Source organism: Rhinatrema bivittatum, chromosome 5, assembly GCF_901001135.1.
Source record: "Rhinatrema bivittatum chromosome 5, aRhiBiv1.1, whole genome shotgun sequence".
NCBI lineage: Eukaryota > Metazoa > Chordata > Amphibia > Gymnophiona > Rhinatrematidae > Rhinatrema > Rhinatrema bivittatum.
This window is the reverse complement of record NC_042619.1, coordinates 67,478,748-67,500,318: the sequence shown is the minus strand read 5'-3', so window position 1 is coordinate 67,500,318 and position 21,571 is coordinate 67,478,748. Positions and strand designations below refer to the sequence as shown.

The window sequence follows — 21,571 nt, the reverse complement described above, 5'->3', positions numbered from 1 at the left end:
CGGGTGGGGTTGTGCAATTTAAACTTTATTTTAAGTTTTATTTTTCACATTAGGGCTACTTAGCGGCCAGTGACATGGGAGTGGCATGAGGTTCTCATAAGAACCCAATCGGGGGGGAGGGGGTCTAGAAGATGGAGGAGGGTTGTCTGGGCATCCATGACCTTTAATAAACTGACTGAGAGCATCAGGATGCACATTAGCATCCTGATACTCCTGAGGAAAGTCAGAGACAACTTCTGAGTTGTAGCTAACTTTCAGGAAAATATCGTGGATTGTGATTGTTATTTTATTTTCATGAAGTTGTCTAATAATGAGCTGCTTTGCATATATTTGCAAAGCACTTGCATGCAAAGCAGCTCATTACCATTTTGGCAATATCTGGGGTAAAATAAAAGTGTGGTATTGAAAGTACCATGTATTATTGCTACCGAAAGGCATTTATCGTATGGTAAATGCTGTTTACTGCATGGTAACTGCCAAACATGGTTTAGTAAATACACCCCTAAGTTTGTACTTGAGGCAATGGATGATGAAGTAACAACTGTAAGTCTATCCATTCTGTTTCTACTCCTTGTGATAGTTCATCAGGGCCAAATGCAAGAAACAAATTTTAGTCCCGATGCTGCAGTATCAATCTAGCCCTTTGGCACTGTACACTGGCAATGACGACAGTCCTCCCAAGAGGCACAAATAGGATATAATCTCCTTTGAAATCAAGTTTTTTTACCACCAAATCTGCCAATATTCCTTTTTGTCAAACAAGAGTGTGGTCTCTGGACCTTGCCCCGACGGAGGCTTTTCATCCCGGAAGTGACGTTATCCCGACATCCCAAGGCTCTTTAAAATTGGATTGCCTACGGCGCGTGTCGCCCAAGCTGCGTGCGCCTAAGGTGCGCGCGGCTTTGCTCAGGAACTTTCTTTGTTTATTATCCGGTTTTCTACTCCAAGTAAGTCAATTTAACTTAAATTAAAACTCTCCTGACCTTCCAGTTTACAGTATTCTTCATTTGTAAAATTGAAAGTGCTGATTAACTCTCAAAAAATTTCTTTGGGACATTGTTACCTTTAGGCATAAATATGCCACACACAAAACGGAAGGGGAAGCTGAGAGAGGCTGCAGCATCATCCTCTCCAGCGGACTCTCTCAGGGTAAAATTGAGAATTTTTTTAGCCCCACACTAGAAAAATCTCCCGAGGGAGGCGCTATGATTCCAGAAATTGAGTTGAGTATGGAATTATCAGCCTCACCAGCTACTCCTTCTCCTCCTCTCCAAATATTAGCACAAGGAACTGATTTTATTGTGGAAAAAGCATTACCTAATATAAGTGAAATCAAAAAAATATCTTCCTTGGTGTTAAATGAGAAAGAAGACAACAAAGATAAAGATTTAGGAGAACTGCTTCCTAAGAAAAAATTGGAAGAGCCCCTTAAGATTCAAATGGAGATTTTGGATAAGGAGGGGACAGTATTGGCGAATATTGCCCCCATGAAGAAACTTGAGAAACCATCCATAATAACTTTGGATTCAGTCTGGGCTGCGATTGTAACATTAGAGAAAGCTATCTCAAAATTAACCAATGTTACATTGGAAATCAATAATAGAGTGTTGAAAACAGAAGAAAACTTGGTTAAACAAAAATCACAATTGGTGGAATTGGAAAAAAAAATTTCCCAAGTACAGAAAGTACAAACAAATATAATACAAGGGGAGTTGTTGCATGCTAGAAATCTAGAAAGACTAGAGAACGAAAATAGGTGCTTACATTTAAGAGTAATTAATTTTCCTTTATTAAGATTTTCAAATTTACAAGATCACTTTAAGAAATATTTAAAGGAAATATTAAAGATTCCAACAGAGGCTCTACCTACCATTGCTAAGATCTATTATATAGTATCTACCTTAGTAAATGAGGAACAAACATCAGGTTTAAATGTTTCAGAATTATTAAAGTCTTCAGCTGATCCTATTTTTGAAAAGAAAGGAACAGTCCTAGTTAAATTTGTTTTCCCTTCTGATAGGGACACAGTTATGAGGTTATTCTTGCGTAATAGATCAGTTAAATTCTGTGACTATCAAATATGGATTTATCCAGATATCGCAAAAACAACTCAGCATAGAAGGAAGGAATTTCTAGCCTTGAAGAATCTAGCAGAGCAAGTAGGTGCACAAATCCTTGTACGATATCCTGCTAAATGTATAATGCGATTTGAAAATCAGAGATACATATATTACGATTCAGGAGATTTAAAAAGATTCTTAGAATCAAAAAAACTAATTGAAGGCAATATAAGCCAACCTAATAGCTGGTAGAATAGATAAAGGTGTGTGAAACTTTCATTTATTAACAGATCTATATAGCTTAAATTAAGAAGTATACTATAAAATTACATAGTAACAAATGATTTCCATTGTTTAGAATGTTTATGGTATTAATTACCTTTATTTTCTGTTATACAACTGTTTAGAATTGCATTTGTTAATGATGGATATCATATCTGTATTGACAGTTTTTTGTCATAGTTATTTGAAAAATTAATAAAGTATAAACTAAAAAAAAAAGTGTGTGGTCTCCACTTGTTACACAGGATGTGTTTTTCCTTCCTTTGGCACTTGAATTGGTCTGCTGGGGGTAGGGGATACATTCCAAAAAAGATCTAGTCAAAAAGATCCATCATCTTGGCATGCAGGGCCAGTGCAAGGGCATTAGGTATCCTAGGCACCTTCTGCCTTGCATCTACCCCCCCCCCCCCCCGCCTTGAAACCTTTCAGCAGCATCTTTCAACTCTGAAAGATTGGTAATGATGCACCTCCACAGTATCAACACTTCATCACAGAAGTCATTAAGGCTCTGAAAAAGAACCTTCACCTCCACTATCTTTTCATGGATGTTCAAGAACTCTCCTTGAAACATCAAGGCAACATCCCACTCTCCAGTATTACATATTTCTCCTATCTAACTTGCCGTCAAACCACTCCTGGAAGTTGGATTATGAATCTATGGAATTATGTTCTGATCTGGATGACTTGCCAGGTCTACCATTAGACCCATCTCCTCCAACTAGGAATTCTTCCCCTTGAAAAACTCTCTCATTCCTCATCTTTGTCAAAAATATGTTACAATCTGTCCATACTGTTACCAGTTTTGTGAGTAATTAGTTTTAAAGGTGGTACAATGCCAAAATAAATGATAATTACATATGAAACCAATTTACAGATAGAAGGCAAAAAATTTAGAGCTCTGTTACTCAGTTTATTAAAGTATCTAAATGTCCTTACAGACACAGTAGCTATTTGCAAAATATTTGAAGAATTGGAAATAAAAATCTGGAAAACCTGTGTTATTACCCTAGCGGTCAGGAAGAAGCAGGTCACCAACTACTGGGTACACATAGCCTCTGGTTTTAAAAAGTCCCAATTACCTTGCCATTTTGAAATGGTAGAGGAAGAATTAAAGAAATCCAAAAGATCATGTGATGTGTTGAGCCAGGAGGACGTGTCTCTCACTGGCTCCAGGGCCCACTCTGCACATCGCGAATAATCTCAGCGCGAACTCGCACTATTTAATACTATAGACGGTTGGGAGGACAGTGCCTATGTCCATTGTTCGATATATGAACAAAACTTCACCAGTGATGATATCTAAAGGAGGAAAGCGAGAGAAGGAAAAACCTAAGGCTCCCGAAGCTAAAATGGCGACGGCGAACAACGGTGAGTCTCCCTCCCCCTCTGGGGCACTTACAATTGAAGAGATTAAAGATGCTATCAGGGAAGCCTTAGATGACAAACTGTCTCAGATAACAGCCCAATTAAGGGAAGTGAAGGAGACGATAACCGCGCTTAACCCCCGGCTGGAGCAGGTTGAAAGCAGGATTTCCCTGTTAGAAGATGGAGCAACCATGAGCACACATAAAATGGCGGATCAGGACAAACAATTAACTAACCTGCATGCCAAAGTTGACGAGCTAGAAAATAGAGCTCGGAGAGATAACCTATGCTTCCTCGGGTTTCCAGAGGAAATAGATGACCGGTCTCTTTGTACCATGTTAGAGGAGTGGATTCCTGAAGCCCTAGCGCTTCCCCATCTACAGGGGAAATTAGTTGTGGAACGGGCGCACCTGCTTGGGTTGAAGAAAGCAACAGGGGGGACAACCAAGGTTGGTTATTACTAAGATACTTAACTCAGCGCATAAGTCGGAAATTTGGAGGGCCTCGTGGACCCGACAAGAACTGAGATATCAGGGTCATTCCATTCGCATATTTCAAGATTTTTCGGCAGCAGTCTCTGAAGCTAGACGCGGGTTTACTCCAATCTGCTCAACCCTCCATAATCGAGGCATAAAATTTTCCCTGCTGTTCCCCACGTGGTTGAGGGTCTGGCACGCCGAAAAGGCACATTACTTGGAGACGCCGACTGCAGCACAAGCCTTTTTGGACACCTTGCCTAGCTGAAGTTGGGGGTTCAATAGTGGGTTACCTCTTGGCAAGTATCTACTTCCAAAAATTACTTTTTACATTTAGAAGTAGATAGTTTAATTCCGACGGTGAGGTCCCATAAATAGAGCCTAATTTGCTGCTGAAGTTTCATTCATCTGTTCAGTGGTTTTTTTTCAAGTTTTGAGGGGATGTTTGCTCCATAGATTGCGTGTACATATGCGATTAGTTCCCGCATTTGGAGCCGATGGTTTTATATTCTCCTCTCGGTCCTCCTCGACAGGAGGGGAGAATAGACGGGGGTGGGTGTAGATGACAGACGTGCCCCTCTTTTTTGGAGCCGGGGGGCCTGGTAGTGTGTTCTATTGCGGCGCATAACGATTCAGGGCATGGAAGATACTGCTCGGATTACTGACATTTGGCTATCGCACATCAGCCTTCTCTAAGGTGAGACTAGTTAACTAGCCCTGATTCGTCGAAATGCCGTGTCACTCACCCGTAGCCACCCCCGAGACCACGTATATGGGAGTGAGATATAACCACACTAAACCACAGGTCTTAAGGGGTTTTCTCCCGCTGTTTTTATTTCCTTGATCAGCTGTGGAGCGTACAGGGACTACAATTCCCTCCCGATTGCCTGTCTCTCCAGCAACTCTGATGTAACTCTGCAGCCTGTCCCCGAACAGGTTGTCCCTTTTGCAGGGGAGGTCCGCCAGCTTCACTTGTGCATCCTCCATAATTGCACTGGCCCTGAGCCAGGCTAGGTGACGAGCCATTGTAGCTAAAGCCGAAGCCCTCGATAATGTCTCAAAGAACTCATAGATGGTACGGAGGAGGTGTCATAACCTCTCCTCCATGTCTAAAACCAGTTGTCGCAAGCTGGCGGGGGATGCATCATCGCCGAATGTTATAGTCTGCTGTGCTGATGGGAGGAGCAAGCAGATGGGAGTTAGCAATCTGTTAGAAAGCTGATGCTGAAGACTCCTGATGGGGGAGGAGTTAGCAATCTGTTATGGTTCGCTCCCGTGGTAGGAGGAGTTAGCAATCTTGGTATGACTAGACACCTGTAGAAGGGAGGAGTTAGCAATCTGTTAGAGACTCCGTGAGGAGTTAACAATCTGTTACCAGCAGAGTGCTTGGAGAGAGCACTTGGCTGTAAAGGAAAGTAGATAGGTGGGTCCTTGGGCTGATGGAAGATGACTGCGCCCCCAGGAGGATATCCTGAGAGAGACCACTGGCTAGGCTTGGAGACAGACACAGATAGTTCTTTTATTAGACAGGTTAGTAGAACCACCAGAGGTGGCAGTAGTGAGCTGATATGCCCAGCAGGGCTGAAGTCCCTCAAGAACTGGAACAGCGATCCCAGGGTTGCTGAGCTGTAGAGAAACTATAGATAGTGAGTAGACAGGGTATGCTGTGTTCATAGCCAGAACTAGATGACAAAACTCACATAAGTTCTTAAAGAATCTCAGTAGCTGGAAAGGGTTAGGCCCTCGAGGAGCAAGTACCTGGTTCCAGGGAAAGCTCTGAGAGAGCGATGGTAACTCACAATTGTCTATATCTGCGATAGCTTCCAGGCAGAAGAGAATCTTCAGAGTGTTCAGGAACATGGGCCCTCGAGGAGCGAGTACCAGTTCCGATCTGCAATCTGAAATAAAGAAAAAGAGAGTGAGGCCCCCGAGGAGCGGGTACCCCTGGTAAGTCCGAGGAGGCAGAGTAGCTTGGACGAATCCGTAGCGAGTCCGAGATCGTGTCCTTGCTAACTCAATCTGTTAGCAAATGTAGAGACCTTTTATATTGGAAGCAGATGACGTCATCTCAGGGGACGCCCCCGAGGTTCTCGCCATTGCTGGTACATCAATCGGAGCTTGCGTGTGCGCCCTATGTCATCAGGAACATGGCAGATCCGCAGCGTCGTGCCGGTCCGGGGACGCCGGAGGGAGGCGGCATGGAGACACCGCAGCAGCAACCATCCATTAGACCTGGAGGAAGTCGCCATAGAGGTAGAGAGGGCGGAGTGAGGGCGTCGAGCAGCGACGGATGCAACAGTACCCCCCTTTAAAGGGCGATCTCCTCTTCGGGTACCAGGCTTAGGCTTCAAAGGATGCGCGAGTTGAAACTGATGAGGCATCTCTTTATCCAAGATATTGGTCTGCAGCTCCCAAGTGATCAAATCAGGGCTGAAACCTTCCCAAAAACAGAAGGTATTCAAATTTTGCCTCTGTTACGAACATCCAGAATCTCTTGATCTTGAATTTTATTTCATCTTCTGCAATGGTGACAGATAGATCTTGAGATTTGGAAGAATCTTTCAGAGTGTATTGATGATATCAGCAGCAGTGGATAGAGCTGCTGTGGACGTCACTGAGAAATTCAGTGGAAGTGGTGATGTTGAAGAATGTCCAAAATCCACTTCTAAAGATGACTCTCCAGTAGATGATGCTGGATGAGAGATGGTAGAAATTAGCAGCAATAGCTAACTGCTATAGACGCCACTGAAACTTCAACGGAAGTGGCGACGTTAGGGTTCGCCCAACCCCATTTCTAAAGGTACTTCTTCCGTGAGTAACGGAATGAGGTGTTGAATTCAGCAGCAATAACTCAGCTGCTATGACGTCACTGAACCTTCAGTGGAAGTGGTAATGTCAGGCTACGTCCAACCCCACTTCTAAGGGTACTTCTTCAGTAATGTATCTGGATGAGGTGTTGACTTCAGCAGCAATAGCTTAGCTGCTAAAAACGCCACTAGACTTCAACGGAAGTGGAGATGTTGGGGTACGTTCAACCCCACTTCTAAAGGTAACTCTTCAGTTAGTAATAGGATGGGATGTTTAATTTGGCAGCAATAGCTTAGCTGCTATGACGTCACTGAACCTTCAGAGGAAGTGGCAATGTTGGGGTACGTCCAAAACTCACTTCTGGATAACTCTTCTGGATAACTGAATGAGAAGTTGAATTCAGCAGCAATGGCTTAGCTGCTATGGACGTCAAAGAATTTCAACAGAAGTGGCAAGGTTGGTAGACGTCCAAAACCCACTTCTGGATAACTCTTCCATAGATGAACTGGAAGAGAGGCGGTGGCAGCACCAGCAATTCAAACTGGCTGGTAGCTAGAGATATCTTCCCCGGAACGAATTGTGCTGTAGTACTTCAGACACGACTTACGAGTGAAACAATCATAGCAGGTATCTCTAAGTTAAAGTCCATTAAGAAGATGAAGATGTAGAGCGCCATCTAGCTATGGCGAACATAGCAACCGCTATGTAGATCAGCAGGCAGGTGTAGAACTGCTGTGGACTTCATTAAGATCCTCAAAAGAAGTGGCGATGTAAAGGAACGTCCAAAGCCCACTTCAAATTGTGATGCAGTAATGGATCTTCTAATTTGACGGAGGGACTCCTCAGGTCTTCCACAAGATGTCTGAGAATAAGGGCAGGGGTCCGAACCGTTGCTGGTTCAAACGTCACAGAGACCGAGCGAGAGAGCAGAGGAGATAACGCAGTATGGCCCAAGAACAGTCCTCCCGCGGGACTTAGGCCCGTCCGTTTCCCGGACGAATAGAGCATGTAGAGACATCATGGCTGGACTGACCACAGTACATGCACAGGCCGCATTTCTTCCGAAATCTTCTCTCCTTTGAGGTCAAGTGACCATGACCAAGTTGCTTTGGTTCTTCTTTATCAACAGTAGGAATTCCTGGACCCTTCCAAAGTGCAGGGGTACTGGCCTGTTCCAACCCAGTTAACACCTTAGGCCGGATTTCCTTCACCTTGTCTCGGAGCCGACAATCAATCCGAGTAGCTAAGGCTATCAATTCTTCCAGCGAGTCAGGTGTCTGGCGAGCGGCCAGCTCGTCTTTCAAACGGGTATACAGGCCTCTGCAGAAGAGAATTTTGAGACATCTGGGGTCCCAGCGAAGTTCCGCTGCAAGAGTCTTGAATTCTATGGCAAATTCAGCCAATGATCTGTTGCCTTGCTTCAAGTCCACTAAAGCAAACCCAGCAACAGACATATGAGCAGGGTCATCAAAAACGGACTTAAACAAGTCCATAAATCCATCTATGTCCTGCAAAATAGGGTCCTTGCATTCCCATAAGGTACTCTTCCATCCCTTGCATTCCCACGACAGGACTCTTCCATCAAAGTACGACAGGATGTAGGTGGTCTTAGAGAGACCCGTGGGAAACAATGAAGGCTGTAAGGTGAAATGCATGCTGCACTGGTTCAAAAAGCCCCGCGTCTTCTGGAGTTCTCCGGAGAAGCGAATAGCCACAGCCAGTGGAACAGCAGTCTTTAAAGTTACCTCCTGTAACTGACCTTCTTGTGTAGAAGCTGTGCCTTGTATTTTCTGTGTGTGAAGCTGATGGAATGCTGCAGTAAGTTTCTCCAAAGTTTCTTGCTGTTCTGAGAAGTGTTGAGCCAGGCCCGGTATAGCCTGCAAAGCGGAGAGGTGTGCCGGATCCATGGGGTCACTGACATCCCATACCTTAAGCTGGATTCCCAGGAGTACTGCTTCTCCAAATTAAAGCCGGATCCACTGGAGTTAGCAATCTGTTATAGACTGCTATGCTGATGGGAGGAGCAAGCAGATGGGAGTTAGCAATCTGTTAGAAAGCTGATGCTGAAGACTCCTGATGGGGGAGGAGTTAGCAATCTGTTATGGTTCGCTCCCGTGGTAGGAGGAGTTAGCAATCTTGTTATGACTAGACACCTGAAGAAGGGAGGAGTTAACAATCTGTTACAGACTCCGTGAGGAGTTAACAATCTGTTACCAGCACAAAGGAAAGTAGATAGGTGAGTCCTCGGGCCGATGGCAGATGACTGTGCCCCCAGGAGGATATCCTGAGAGGGACCACCGGCTAGGCTTGGGTATGGAGACAGACACGGATAGTTCTTTTATTAGACAGGTTAGTAGAACCACCAGAGGTGGCAGTAGTGAGCTGATATGCCCGGCAGGGCTGAAGTCCCTCAGGAACTGGAACAGCGATCCCAGGGTTGCTGAGCTGTAGAGAAACTATAGATAGTGTGTAGACAGGGTATGCTGTGTTCATAGCCAGAACTAGATGACAAAACTCACATAAGGTCTTAAAGAAGCTCAGTAGCTGGAAAGGGTTAGGCCCTCGAGGAGCAAGTATCTGGTTCCAGGAAAGCTCTGAGAGAGCGATGGTAACTCACAATTGTCTGTATCTGTGATAGCTTCCAGGCAGTAGAGAATCTTCAGTGTGTTCACGAACATGGGCCCTCGAGGAGTGAGTACCGGTTCCTATCTGCAATCTGAAATAAAGAAAAAGAGAGCGAGGCCCCCAAGGAGCGGGTACCTCTGGTAAGTCCGAGGAGGCAGAGTAGCTTGGACGAATCCGTAGCGAGTCCGAGATCGTGTCCTTGCTAACTCGATCTATTAGCAAATGTAGAGACCTTTTATATTGGAAGCGGATGACGTCATCTCAGGGGACGCCCGCGAGGTTTTCGCCCTTGCTGGTACATCAATTGGAGCGTGCGCGCGCGCCCTACGTCATCAGAAACATGGCGGATCCGCAGCGTTGTGGCGGTCCGGGGACACTGAAGGAAGACGGCATGGAGACACCGCGCCAGCAAGCGTCCATCAGTCCCGGAGGGAGTCGCCACAGAGGTAGAGAGGGCAGAGTGAGGGCGTCGAGCAGCGATGGACGCAACACTGAACAAGGGTTTTAATGACTGGAGGCACTCATAGAGTTACTGGGTGATGTAAAATTGGTGCTGTTGTATCTTGGCTCCTAGCAGGGCTGATTGGAAGGACCGTGTCCCGAAATCATCCAGGTAGTGGTTGTCCTTTCCTGGTGGTGTGTTGCGAATGCAACCTCGTCTACTTAGCGCGTTTCATGGCAGACTCCACTACAATGGAAGCATGTGGGAGTTGAGTAGAGGTATAGTATTGTGATTGCCTCATTCAGAACTTTAGATCTGTCTTTCTGGAAGTTGGCAGAGTCAAGAAAGGCGACTGCCAAGCCTCTTCTAAAACTGCATCCAGAACACCGTGGGAGGGGAGTGCTGTAGGCTCAGATGGCATCTTGAAGATCTTTAGTATGCCCAGGACCTCTGTCCTCGGATGCGGGATCCTTTTGGTTTCGATGTTGAGTTTTACTCCCACCTTTTCCATGAATTTCAAATAGGAGAGGTCCTCCAGCGGGGAGGAAGTTTCAGGTGGCTCCTCAGGTGAGTCAGACGGCATCCCCATAGATAATGCCGGTGAAGGGGGGGGGCGCCGAGTCCTGCGAAGCCGAACTCGGCTGGGGAGAGGACTGAGGTGAAGGGGAATGTGCTTTCTTCGGCGGCTTCCCCATGGGAACCTGCACTTTGTCCTCAGGGAGAGCTTCCCCATATGACGGACTGGCCGGAAGTAATGTCTGGTCTTGGGGCTCCAGGGATGCAAAGAGTCCTAAGAGGACAGCCGAGATCTGCGAGATGGCCTGCTCAGCCAAAACTTTCTTGACGTGGCTGGAAGGAGGCTGTGCTTTTGGTTGTTTGTTCCCCTGCTTGAAGGGGGTTGTACTGCCCACAGAGGTGCCAGGGATGGCGGCCAGGAGGATGTCGGAATATGGCCCCAGTGGGGGTAACACATGTGGAAGGTGGACCCATTCTAGTAGCGGATCCTGCATCTGAGGTGATTTCCTCTCAAGTTTTGACACTGAGGAAATGTGTGAGTACACCTGGATCAATAACGAAGAGAAAGCCTCAGAGTCAGGGTACTTTGACAGAGATGCAAAGTCCGAGGAACCCCTCCCATGCCCTTTGACTGAGGCAGAGACCCTTGTGGAAGCCCTGGCACTCTTTTCAGGATTATGCCGATGTTTGTGCATCGCCCTTTGCATTCGGTGTCCTTTTGCTCTTCCCGAGCCTGATCCAACTTCAGTGCGTCGGGGGGTTGTAGAATGAGCCGTGAATTGGGGCTCGAAGCATTGTGTTGAGCGTCGATGTACTGGTCTCCCGACGCATGTGTGGAGTGATCCTCTGTCGGCGTCAATGCTCTGGGCCGGTCGGCACGCTTGGGTTCTTGTGTCGACTTCGATGGCTTCAGCGTCGTGTCGGGCAGGCAGCGCTCCCACTCTCGTTCCTTTGACGCGTGAGTCAGACTCTTGGGACATAGTTGCCCCGAAGGGCCAAGTGCTGGGGCTGCGGGTATCTTGGGTTTTTTAATGTCCTTACCTTGAGGCCCTGAGGAGGCCCTTTTTCTTTTTTTGGGTCACTCCGTGTTGGGCGCCGGCGAGGAGTGGGACTCAGATGGCGGGGCATAAGAGCTCCCATTGTCCTCTCTGAGCCGTGCCAGTTTTTGTGCCCGTTGCCCTGGGCCCAGGTGGACATATGACCACAGTCACAGCAGGACGAATGGTCGTGGTCCAGGCCCAGGCAGATATAATAGTTATGGCCGTCGGTGATGGACATCACCTTACTGCACTGGCAGTACTAGAAACCAGGTGGTCTTGGCCCCAGTGTAGCACTGAAGATTGCTGTTTTTTTCTTGAAAAGAGACTGGAGAAGTTGGAGGAAAAAAGTGTGATCGGTAGCGCAGAAAAAAAACAGACTGAGAGAAGAGAGGGCGCTAGTCCGCATGGTAAGATGCGCACAGCTGCACAGAGCAAAGCTCTGTAACAGCTAAGGAAAGCGCCGCCTCGAGGCTGCCCGGAGGGGACATCCTAAACAACATAGCTAATTCAGCTCTGCTATCGATGGGAAAAATCCCTTACAAAACTGTAAGGAGAGAGCAAAGCTAAATAATGAAAAACCATTTTCTTAGAAAAAAGCACGAGCTCCACAATCGTAGGACGACAGATCTGCAGAAAAGAAAAGACTGAGGGACTCTGCCTAGGGGGCAGGGTTATCACTATAGTTGCACATGCTCAGTAGGGCATGATGAAAGCTCTAGAATCTTTTGAGATCAAAGTTCCATGCCGGGCTCCATCTGATGATGTTATCTATGTGTGAGGACTACCATTCTGCTTGTCCTAGGAGAAAGGTATTACCTCATATTATTGTTTGGGTGGTTAATCTTTACTTCAGTGCAATTAGCTATTGAAAATCATATAACATCTATTTAAGCTTCATGGAATCTCCTTTAAGACACTTAGAAATATAGTAAAGCATCCTAGTTTGTGAATGTTGCTGTTTGACATTGATTTCTGCCTAGACCCTGCATGACCTGCTGACATTTTTCTGGAACACACTGCTCAACGTCAGCTTCTTGCAGTAAAAAGCAACTGTATTCCATGCATCAGTGTTCACTTTACACTTCCTGTCCTGAGACATTAGGACTTCCCTAGCAAGATACATTGGTAATCAGCTGTAGACCAGCCTAATTCCCCAAGACTAAATAGAACCTATTTCCCAATTGTACCTTTTGCAGATTCACAATCTCTAACCAAATGCTGCAGGCATCTCTGCTTCTGGGTTTCAGCAAGCCTTCTCTCTCTCTTGGCTCCCTACTTGGGTCGGCTGGAAGTCAGTGCTCTCTTCCTTAAATCCACCATACTGCTTTTTTAAAAAAGCCATAAGGCTTTTTAAATTAGCCTTAGCTGTCTCCCCCAATTACTAGCCCAGCCTTCTATTGCTGCTACTTTCACCTTAAGTGTTACTCTGCCAAACATCTTCAAACTACATTCCCAGCAGCCTTGTGCTTCTTGATCCTTCTGCTTTTACAATCCCTTGGCCAACTCTTGCTCACTTTTCCTTTTCTACTTTAAGACAATGCTCCCCCTGGAATTACCTTTAGAGCTTCCTCTGTCTTCTGACAGGCTACTTCTACCTTTGTGAAGCCCTGCTTTATTACATGTTCTTTAAAACAAATAAAATTAAAATAAAAAGAACACATTTTTGTTCTACTTTCTTACCCGATTAAGTTTCTTCCACAAGTTGAGAACAGGAGAAAGCTCATTAGACCAGATTTCTCTGTCAAATTTGCAGCCTGCAGTTACCGACCTGCTCAGGATCCGCAGTTGCGAAATGACCTAAACAATGGTAAAATAATAATAAGAACATAAGAACATAAGAAATTGCCATGCTGGGTCAGACCAAGGGTCCATCAAGCCCATCATCCTGTTTCCAACAGAGGCCAAACAAGGCCACAAGAACCTGGCAAGTACCCAAACACTAAGACAATCCCATGCTACTGATGCCAATAATAGCAGAGGCCATTCCCTAAGTCAACTTGATTAATAGCTGTTAATGGACTTCTCCTCCAAGAACTTATCCAAACCTTTTTTAAACCCAGCTGCACTAACTGCACTAATCACATCCTCTGGCAACAAATTCTAGACCTTAATAGTGCGTTGAGTGAAAAAGAATTGTCTTCAATTAGTCTTAAATGTGCTACTTGCTAACTTTATGGAGTGCCCCCTAGTCCCTCTATTATCCGAAAGTGTAAATAACCGATTCACATCTACTCGTTTAAGACCTCTCATTATTTTAAAGACCTCTATCATAACCCCCCTCAGCAGTCTCTTCTCCAAGCTGAAAAGTCTTAACCTTTCAGCCTTTCCTCATAGGGGAGCTGATCCATCCCTTTTATCATAAATAATAGCAATACACAGCATATGCAGTAGATAGAAAAGTATAACAAACACAAAGAAAAACAAAATGGCTGAAAAGAAAGGACTGGAAAAAAAGTTAGCTATTCAAGTGGTTTACTACTTTTTTCAAACCTGAAATGTCTAATTTTCTAAAACTTTATGGGTAAGTTTTCAATAGGATGCCTAAAGACAAAGTTATGTGCATTCTTTTAAGCCCACAGAGATAATATTTTCAGAAGGAAGGTACCTTACTAAACTGAATGGGATGAGAATTATAAATCTAAATTAGTTGAGTGGATGGGCAGACTAGATAGGCTTTTTCTGCCATGACCTTTCTCTGTTTCTATGAGTACATAGGACCCACAGTATATAGTTTTGCAATTTAATCTTTCTTACAAAAGTCATTATTTTTCTAAAATATGTTTTATTTTGTCAGTTATAAAAGGGAATATTTTTAACAAAAGTTGAACATTTAATTCTAGTGCATAATTAGGATAATTTTAAAGATATTTACCTGGGTAAATCCCCACAGGTGAAAACTGCCCTCACTGGGTCTGATTCATCAAGGTATTTTCCAATAGACATTATGGGAGAAAAGCCTTAATGAATCAAGCAGTCAGTGATTAAAAGTAAATGTGTATTTTCAAAGTGTGCATACTTTAAGCTACAGGAAAAACGTGGCATTCCTAGGGATAGGAGGAGGTCAGGGGAGGGAAACTGTGCATGGGGATTTGCAATAGCTCTCTTATAATAAGAGGTATGCTGTGCTTCTTTACCTTTATTGTAATGTGGTCCAATTTATTTTATTTTCTCATTATTTCTTTCCTGCTTCCATGTCAGTTCTTTTAATATTTTCTTAAAGTTTTCATTCTATTTTTTGTCTCTCCTCCTACTCCACACTCTCATTGTTGCTATCTCTCCCAATGCTGCCTTTTCTGTTATCTCCCTCCCTACCCCTTCAGTTCTCCTTTATTTCTCCCATCTGCAATCTTTTGTTTTCTTGAATCTCTGTTTACCTCCATCTCTCTCAACATCTTTTTCCTCCTCACTATCTCCTCTCCTTCTTTTCCTTGTGTCTTCTTTCCTTCCCAATCCCATATATATTCTAAGTATCCCTGAAGTCACCATTGCTGATCCTTCCTATTGCTCCTGATTAAACCCTATTTCTGCATGCCTCTGCTTACATGGAACTGAGTAGTGTTGAGAATACTGCCATGTTAAATGCTCAGCATAGCTCTAACGTATTATATAGTTTTGCGACTGGGCTGAAGCAGGCAGGATCGGCAGTAGTGGTGATAGAAGTGTGGGGAACAAGTGATGGCAACATTGGTTGTGGAAGCGGGGCAGATTGGTGGTACCAACGAGCAGTATTGGAACAAAGTAGCAGCGGGGCCATTTGGTACAACTCCACAGTAAAAAGCAATTTCTGCTGCCACTGCTATGACTGCAGAATTGTGGCAAACTGGGATAATGAATAGAGATATGTTTTACCTCTAAAGGTCTAGTCCTGAATATCTAAATCACAGATGAAGATAGTGAGCCGTCATATGCTTAATGATTTATTACATTTATTAAATATCAAGTATGTTACTTTACATCTTTAGTAATATTTTTGTCAGCTTGTTGTGCTTCTTGTTTTGCTTGGAAATAAAGTTTGTAAAAAAAAAACACATTCATCTTTTAGAAATATAGTATTTTATGCACACTGGGGCCAATATAATAAACCCATGCCAAAACTGGCACAAAATGTTAGCACCTATTTTTAATACTGCGTGTGTTAAAAACACATGGCCTTGCTTGATGCTAAAAACAAATGGTATGCAAAGGAAACCAGCTCTAAGAATCTGCATGCCAAAAAGCATGCCAAAACTGGTGTTAAAACTGACATGGAGAAAACTGTGGTAAAAACGACAGCAAAAAACAGTTTAGTGTGAAAAATGCTGCAGTGTTTCCTATTGGTTGGTAGAAGTACCTAGGCTGACCTATGGTGTGATTGGTGGTGCAGAGATGTCCATCTGTTTTTTTGGTCACTCCTCCTTGCATGGAAATAAAAGGCAGCCTTTTCTAAGGCCATTTTGTCAGTGATGGATGATGGGTAGATGAGCTCTGGACTACGCATTGGAGATTTTCTTGGTGTTGGAGTTGGTGGTTTGTCAATTGTGATTGCTTAGTGGTGTCATATCTGCTGCTTGTTTTTCCCTTGCTGTTTCCCATCCTTTTATCTTTATCTCTGTTCTTTAGAGAATCTTTAGAGTGCATGTGATTGTTCATCTATGATTGTTGGTCTTTCTGTCCACTTTTGTGTTAAGGTTCCTGAAAGAGTCAAGTGAGTGTTTGCGGCTATGGGAGAAAAGAGCGTGACACAGGCGGTGCAAGTGGGGGAGTGGATTAGTGTGATGGGTGGGTGAGTGGTGTCAGAGAAGATAGGAGGAGTGAGGTGCATGAGTCAGTGGCATTTTGCCAGGGAGGGGAGATGGGGCGGGAGGAGAGTGGCATGCATGAGCTAGAATGGGGGGGGGGGGGGGGGGGGGGGGGGGGGGAAGACAGTGGATGGAGGGGTCGGAGTAAGGGGAGCAGATAGTGGAAGTAGCGCTCAGGGAGGTAGGGACCCATCCCAGTCATCATCTAGGAATGATGAGCAGGCAGGAACCAGCAGCCAGAGAAGAAGCAGCGTCAATACGATTTGTGCTTCAAAGAGGAAGAGAAAGATCTTCTGGTGCAGCGGGTCTGCAAGACGTTCAGTGCACTCTTCAGGCAGAATACATCCTTGAAGAACAAGCATCACTAAGGATGTCAGCAGCCTATCAGGATGACCAGAGTAGTGGACCAGCTGAAGCATCAATGGCAGGACACCAGGGTGGCTATTAATGCCAAGCTGGCATTCATCAAGAGGTCCAAGTGGCGGGTAGGAAAAGGCCCACCAGGAGAGTTCAGCTGATGCCAATGGACTATTTGGCAGGACTACTTTGCTGGTTTCAATACTGGTGGCACTGATATGGATATTGCGGAAGGAACAGATGAGTATAGCCAGGGTGAAGAGGGCTCAGAAGGATGTGGTAGACTTGGCTCTGATATATCTTTTCTTATTTTCCCAAGTGATCATCAGCCAATGGCCACAGAAAAGCCTGCTACTGAGGACGAGTCCAAAGAGAACCAGCCAGCGCCTCTGGAGCTCTTCCTCCCAGTGCATATAAATCTTCCACTCAGTTGCATTTTCTCTACACAGATGCTTCTTCCCCTTGCCTCTCCCATCGCTTGACCCTCCACCAACGCTTGCCTCTTCTCATGAGTATTTACACTCCAACATCCCAAAGTACTATTCTTGCTGGTTCCCCCGTGGGCTAGACAGTTTCAGACTTGCATTTTTCACTTTTTGTTTCTATTCTCCCTTCCTTTTGCAGGTGGGTGTATCATCAGTGCTCGTCGCTGCAGTATGTGGAAATGGTGTTTGCGCTTCTGCTCTTCCTTCTGGTGTAGATGCTTCTTCCACTCGGATGTCTCATCTCTACGCAGATGCTTCTCCCCCTTGGATGCCTTGTTTTAGCCATCACTCACCACACTGCTGCTGCTGTCTCCTCTCCACCCATGAGTATTTACACATCAACATTCCTGTGTACTTTTGTTGCTGGTTCCACAGTAGGCACTGGATGGCAGATCGCTAGGCATCAGGTTGGCATTTCTCACTTTTGTTTTTCTTTTCCCTTCTTTTTGCTGGTGGGTGCATCCTCATCATCAGTGCTCATCAATGAAGTCTGCAGAAATGGTTTTGTTCCTGCTCACTCATTGCTGCTGTTTTGCTGAAATGGTGGATCATCTATAACTCTTGGATGATTTGTCTGCTTTGCCAGGCTGTCTCAGTTTAAGGATCTGTTGATTACATTTATGGACTTTTGCTGCGTATACTATCTTGCATATGCGGTATTCCCCTGGCAGTTAGGGTAGCCTTTCAAATGTTGCTGAATATGCAACTTTGCATTTTGTGCAATTGCTTCAAAGTCAATCTTACATTTTTAGCTCTTCAATTACTTTTGAAGTGAAATAAACAATCTTAAAATGTTACTTGTGTCGTGGTTTATTTTTTTCTGGTTGGTAAGTGGGTCATAGTCGTTCCAGGTTGTGCTTCCTTGAGCCAGGAATTTCCACACTGGCGTGAACATCTCTGGCCCAGGGATGCAGGGGCCTGTCATGGACATCAAAGGCCATGCCCTCCTTGAGTCAGGGATTTCCACACAGGCTGGGAGGCCATCCCTTTCTGTGGAAAAAAAAAAAGCTATGTTCTTGTTCATATTCTATTCCATAGGGTAAGGGTGATTTAATTCTCTCTTCACTCAGTATAGGTGATCTTCATTCTCCAATAAAATGTAAAAAGATGCTGACAGACTTGTGTAGATGCAAGGTAAATATTGTATTCCTTCAAGAAACCCATCATACAGATGGTGAACACCGTAAGTTGTGTCGAGAATGGGTGAGGCAATGTTATTTTGCATCATTGTCTGGAATGCAATGGAGGGTTGCTATTTTAATCAATAAAGATGCACCTTTTCAGGTAGAGCACAAAATAGTACATTCAGGGGGGTGGGAGATATATATTGGTGGCTGGTATTCTTTATTGTCAAAAGTACTTATTGCTTAATATACACGCACCAAACTGTTCTCACTCTTTTTTTTCTACCCTGATAGCCAAGGTAACTCAATGTGAGAAGTATTCTCTAATCTTGGGAGGTGATTATAACATTACAGATAATCCACTTATAGACTGGAAACCAGCTAAGACGCAAAAAAAAAAAAAAATCAGGTGGACATAGAAGTGGGATTCCTGATGCAAGAATTATATTTATTTGATGCCTGGTGATCTATGCATATGGATGAAATGGAATATTTTTTTTCCCATTCACACTAGGTGTACTCAAGAATTGATTACATATTGTTATCTGAGTCTTATTTTTTGATAAGCTGATGGATAGTGAGATAGATATTGCATGCTCAGATCATGCATTAATAACTATTTCTTTGGGTGTAGGGGTATCTGGACTTCAATCTTGGAGTATGCTTTCTTGGCTTGTGGAGAAAGAGTTCCTTAAATTCTTGAAGGAGAAATGGGAGTATTATAAGGAATTTAATTTTTTTTGGAATGCTGCTAAAGTAATATTGAGGGGTCATATTATTTCGTATTGCACCCATAAACATAGAAGTAATGGTAGGAAAATGCTAGCTCTTACTAAGCAACTGGCTGGATTGAAAAGAATACATATATAGCATATGACTGAAGCAATTCAGGAAAGAATAATCAAAACTTAGCAGGAGTTGAATACATTATTAAGCAAAAAAGCGCAAGCAAATTTGTAGTTGTTATGACCGTCGGTCACAGACGGCTGCGACTGCTATTACTAACTTCATGTGTTGTTCCCTCTCTCCTTTGGGAAGACTCGCGGCTGTGGCTAGCTGCTCCTGACACCCAGGGCAACGAGGACACCGCAGACCACCATGTCTCTCCCGGGCCTTCCTAGGCTCGCACGTGCACTCTATGAACCTCCTTTCAGGATGCCAGGGTGGGAACCTCTGTGGCATCTCCCCTTGATGACATCACTAGCCCTGGACTCTTAAGCCCCATCGGGGCATGGCTCTAATCGACTTGGCAATGAGTTCCCTCCTTGCTGAATCCTGCTGATCTAGCTACAGACACTGGTTCCTGATTCCTGCTCCCTGGCGTGAAACACTCTCGGGTACCTGCTCCTCAGGGGCCATGCTCCTGTCTCTGGCTATCCGCTCCTCGGAGAGCCCTGAGCCTCGGACGCTGTCTGCCATCTTCCCCACTCCTCGGGGTTGCTCCAGGAACTACTCTACCGTGAGACTCTACATCGCTGTACCCCGCTCTGCGGATCATAGCCGTTCTATTCTGCTTCGTGGAGACTCAGCGTGGTATACCCCGCTCTGCGGACCATTGCCATATGACTCTACTTTGTGGAGACCAACGTAGGTGTACCCCGCCCTGCGGGCCATTGCCTCAGTACTCTGCCTCGTGGAGACCCAACGCGGGTGTACCCCGCTCCACGGGCCATTGCCTTGGGGTAGCGCATTGTGAACTTGGGATTCCGCTCCTTGGGGCAGCGCCTTGTATTTTACTGTTACTATGTTCTGTTCCCCGTTCCCCGGGGTAGTGTCTTGCCTATCTCTGAGACTGTACTGCACTCCCCCGCTCCTCGGGGTAGTGTCCTCTTGCACTGCCAGAGACCCCTGGGCTTCCCTGCTTCTTTAAGGTATATGGGTATACATTTGACATATTCTGGAAATATGTTATATCAATTACATTTTGGTAAGGGAATGGACTGAGTACAGACTTTGCTGACATGCTGGAGGAGTCTTCCCTTATCTATGATGGGATGGTGTGCTCTGGTTAAAATTGTAATATTACCTAGATTGTTATGCTCCATTCAAATGTTGCCCATAGGGATTGGAAATTTTTTTTTTGAAGCTTCAATCATTGACATCAAATTTTGTATGGAATGGTAGAAAAACCCGAATAAGCTACAATACTCTGAAATTATAGAGGGAAAACGGAGGTTTGGCAATTCCAGACTGGAGTATATATAATGTGGCCTCTGTTCTTTGCTTTATTCAAGAATGGATTTCACTTGGAGAAAAGTGTGATAAAATCTAGTTTTTCTCCATATAACCCCATCAATTTATTTCACATGTTTAAAAGATTTGTGTGGAAAGTTCATACTAGAGTTTTTTGGCAAATAACTTTAAGAAAATTGGTGGTAGTGGTGAAGACTTTTGGAAAGAAATCTGTGTATTTCTCCCTTTTTTTACTTTAATAGGTAATCGAGAATTTACAACAGGCTTTAGCTCCCCTATTTTCCTGGATTTGAGGAATAGGGCTTTATATAGTATAGGGCAATGTTTTGACAAAAAAACCTGTATTGTCCTTCCAAGAACTTCAGAAAAACTGGTCTATACCAACAAGTCATTTTTTTGCATATATGCAGGCAAGGCATTATTGCCTAAGTAAAGGCAGAAATCGGGTTGATCATCTAGTATTTTCTCGCGAGAAAGATAGGTTTTTGACATCATCCCTAAATTTAACAAGATTTCTGTATGGGTAATAATTTTACAGAGAGAGCTGAAGTTACCTCACTTGACTTCCTTGGCTACTTTAAGGGGTAGTGATTTGGGGACACTGTTGGAAGAAAAGGATATTTCCCAATCATTTGGGCAAATTTATAGACATCTGTTAGTTGATAATGTGAGAGAAATTCAATTAAAAATTCTTCAAAGGATTTATATTACTAGGGAAGGGAAAGTTAAAATGAAATTGTGGGATAATGATATATGCTTGAATTATATAACCCAGAGTGGCAGTTTCGGCCATATATTTACGGGCTATCCCAAACTTCAATTGAACATGAAGTTGAATGGTTGGGTAAACTTTTGTATTTACATTTGTATGATCAACCCAGGTCACCGTGTAGTGTCTGTGTGTGTGTGTGTGTGTGGGGAGGGGGGGGGGGGGCAAGAATTTTGTCTATGGCTTTGTTTCTAGCAAAAAAACTGTACTGATGTCATGGAAGGGGAAGGAGGTGCCAGTGTATAAAACAT

The 21,571-nt window shown here is 44.4% G+C and overlaps 1 protein-coding gene across 1 annotated transcript in view; it reads right to left on the bottom strand.

Annotated features, from left to right (window-relative positions):
- Nucleotides 1-21,571, bottom strand: part of DYNC2H1 (dynein cytoplasmic 2 heavy chain 1) — a 1,848,033-nt gene that overhangs the window by 203,306 nt on the left and 1,623,156 nt on the right. The window contains exon 83 of the mRNA XM_029602426.1: nucleotides 13,295-13,411. Coding sequence (XP_029458286.1) covers nucleotides 13,295-13,411 — 117 coding nt within the window. The remainder of the gene's footprint in view (nucleotides 1-13,294; nucleotides 13,412-21,571) is intronic.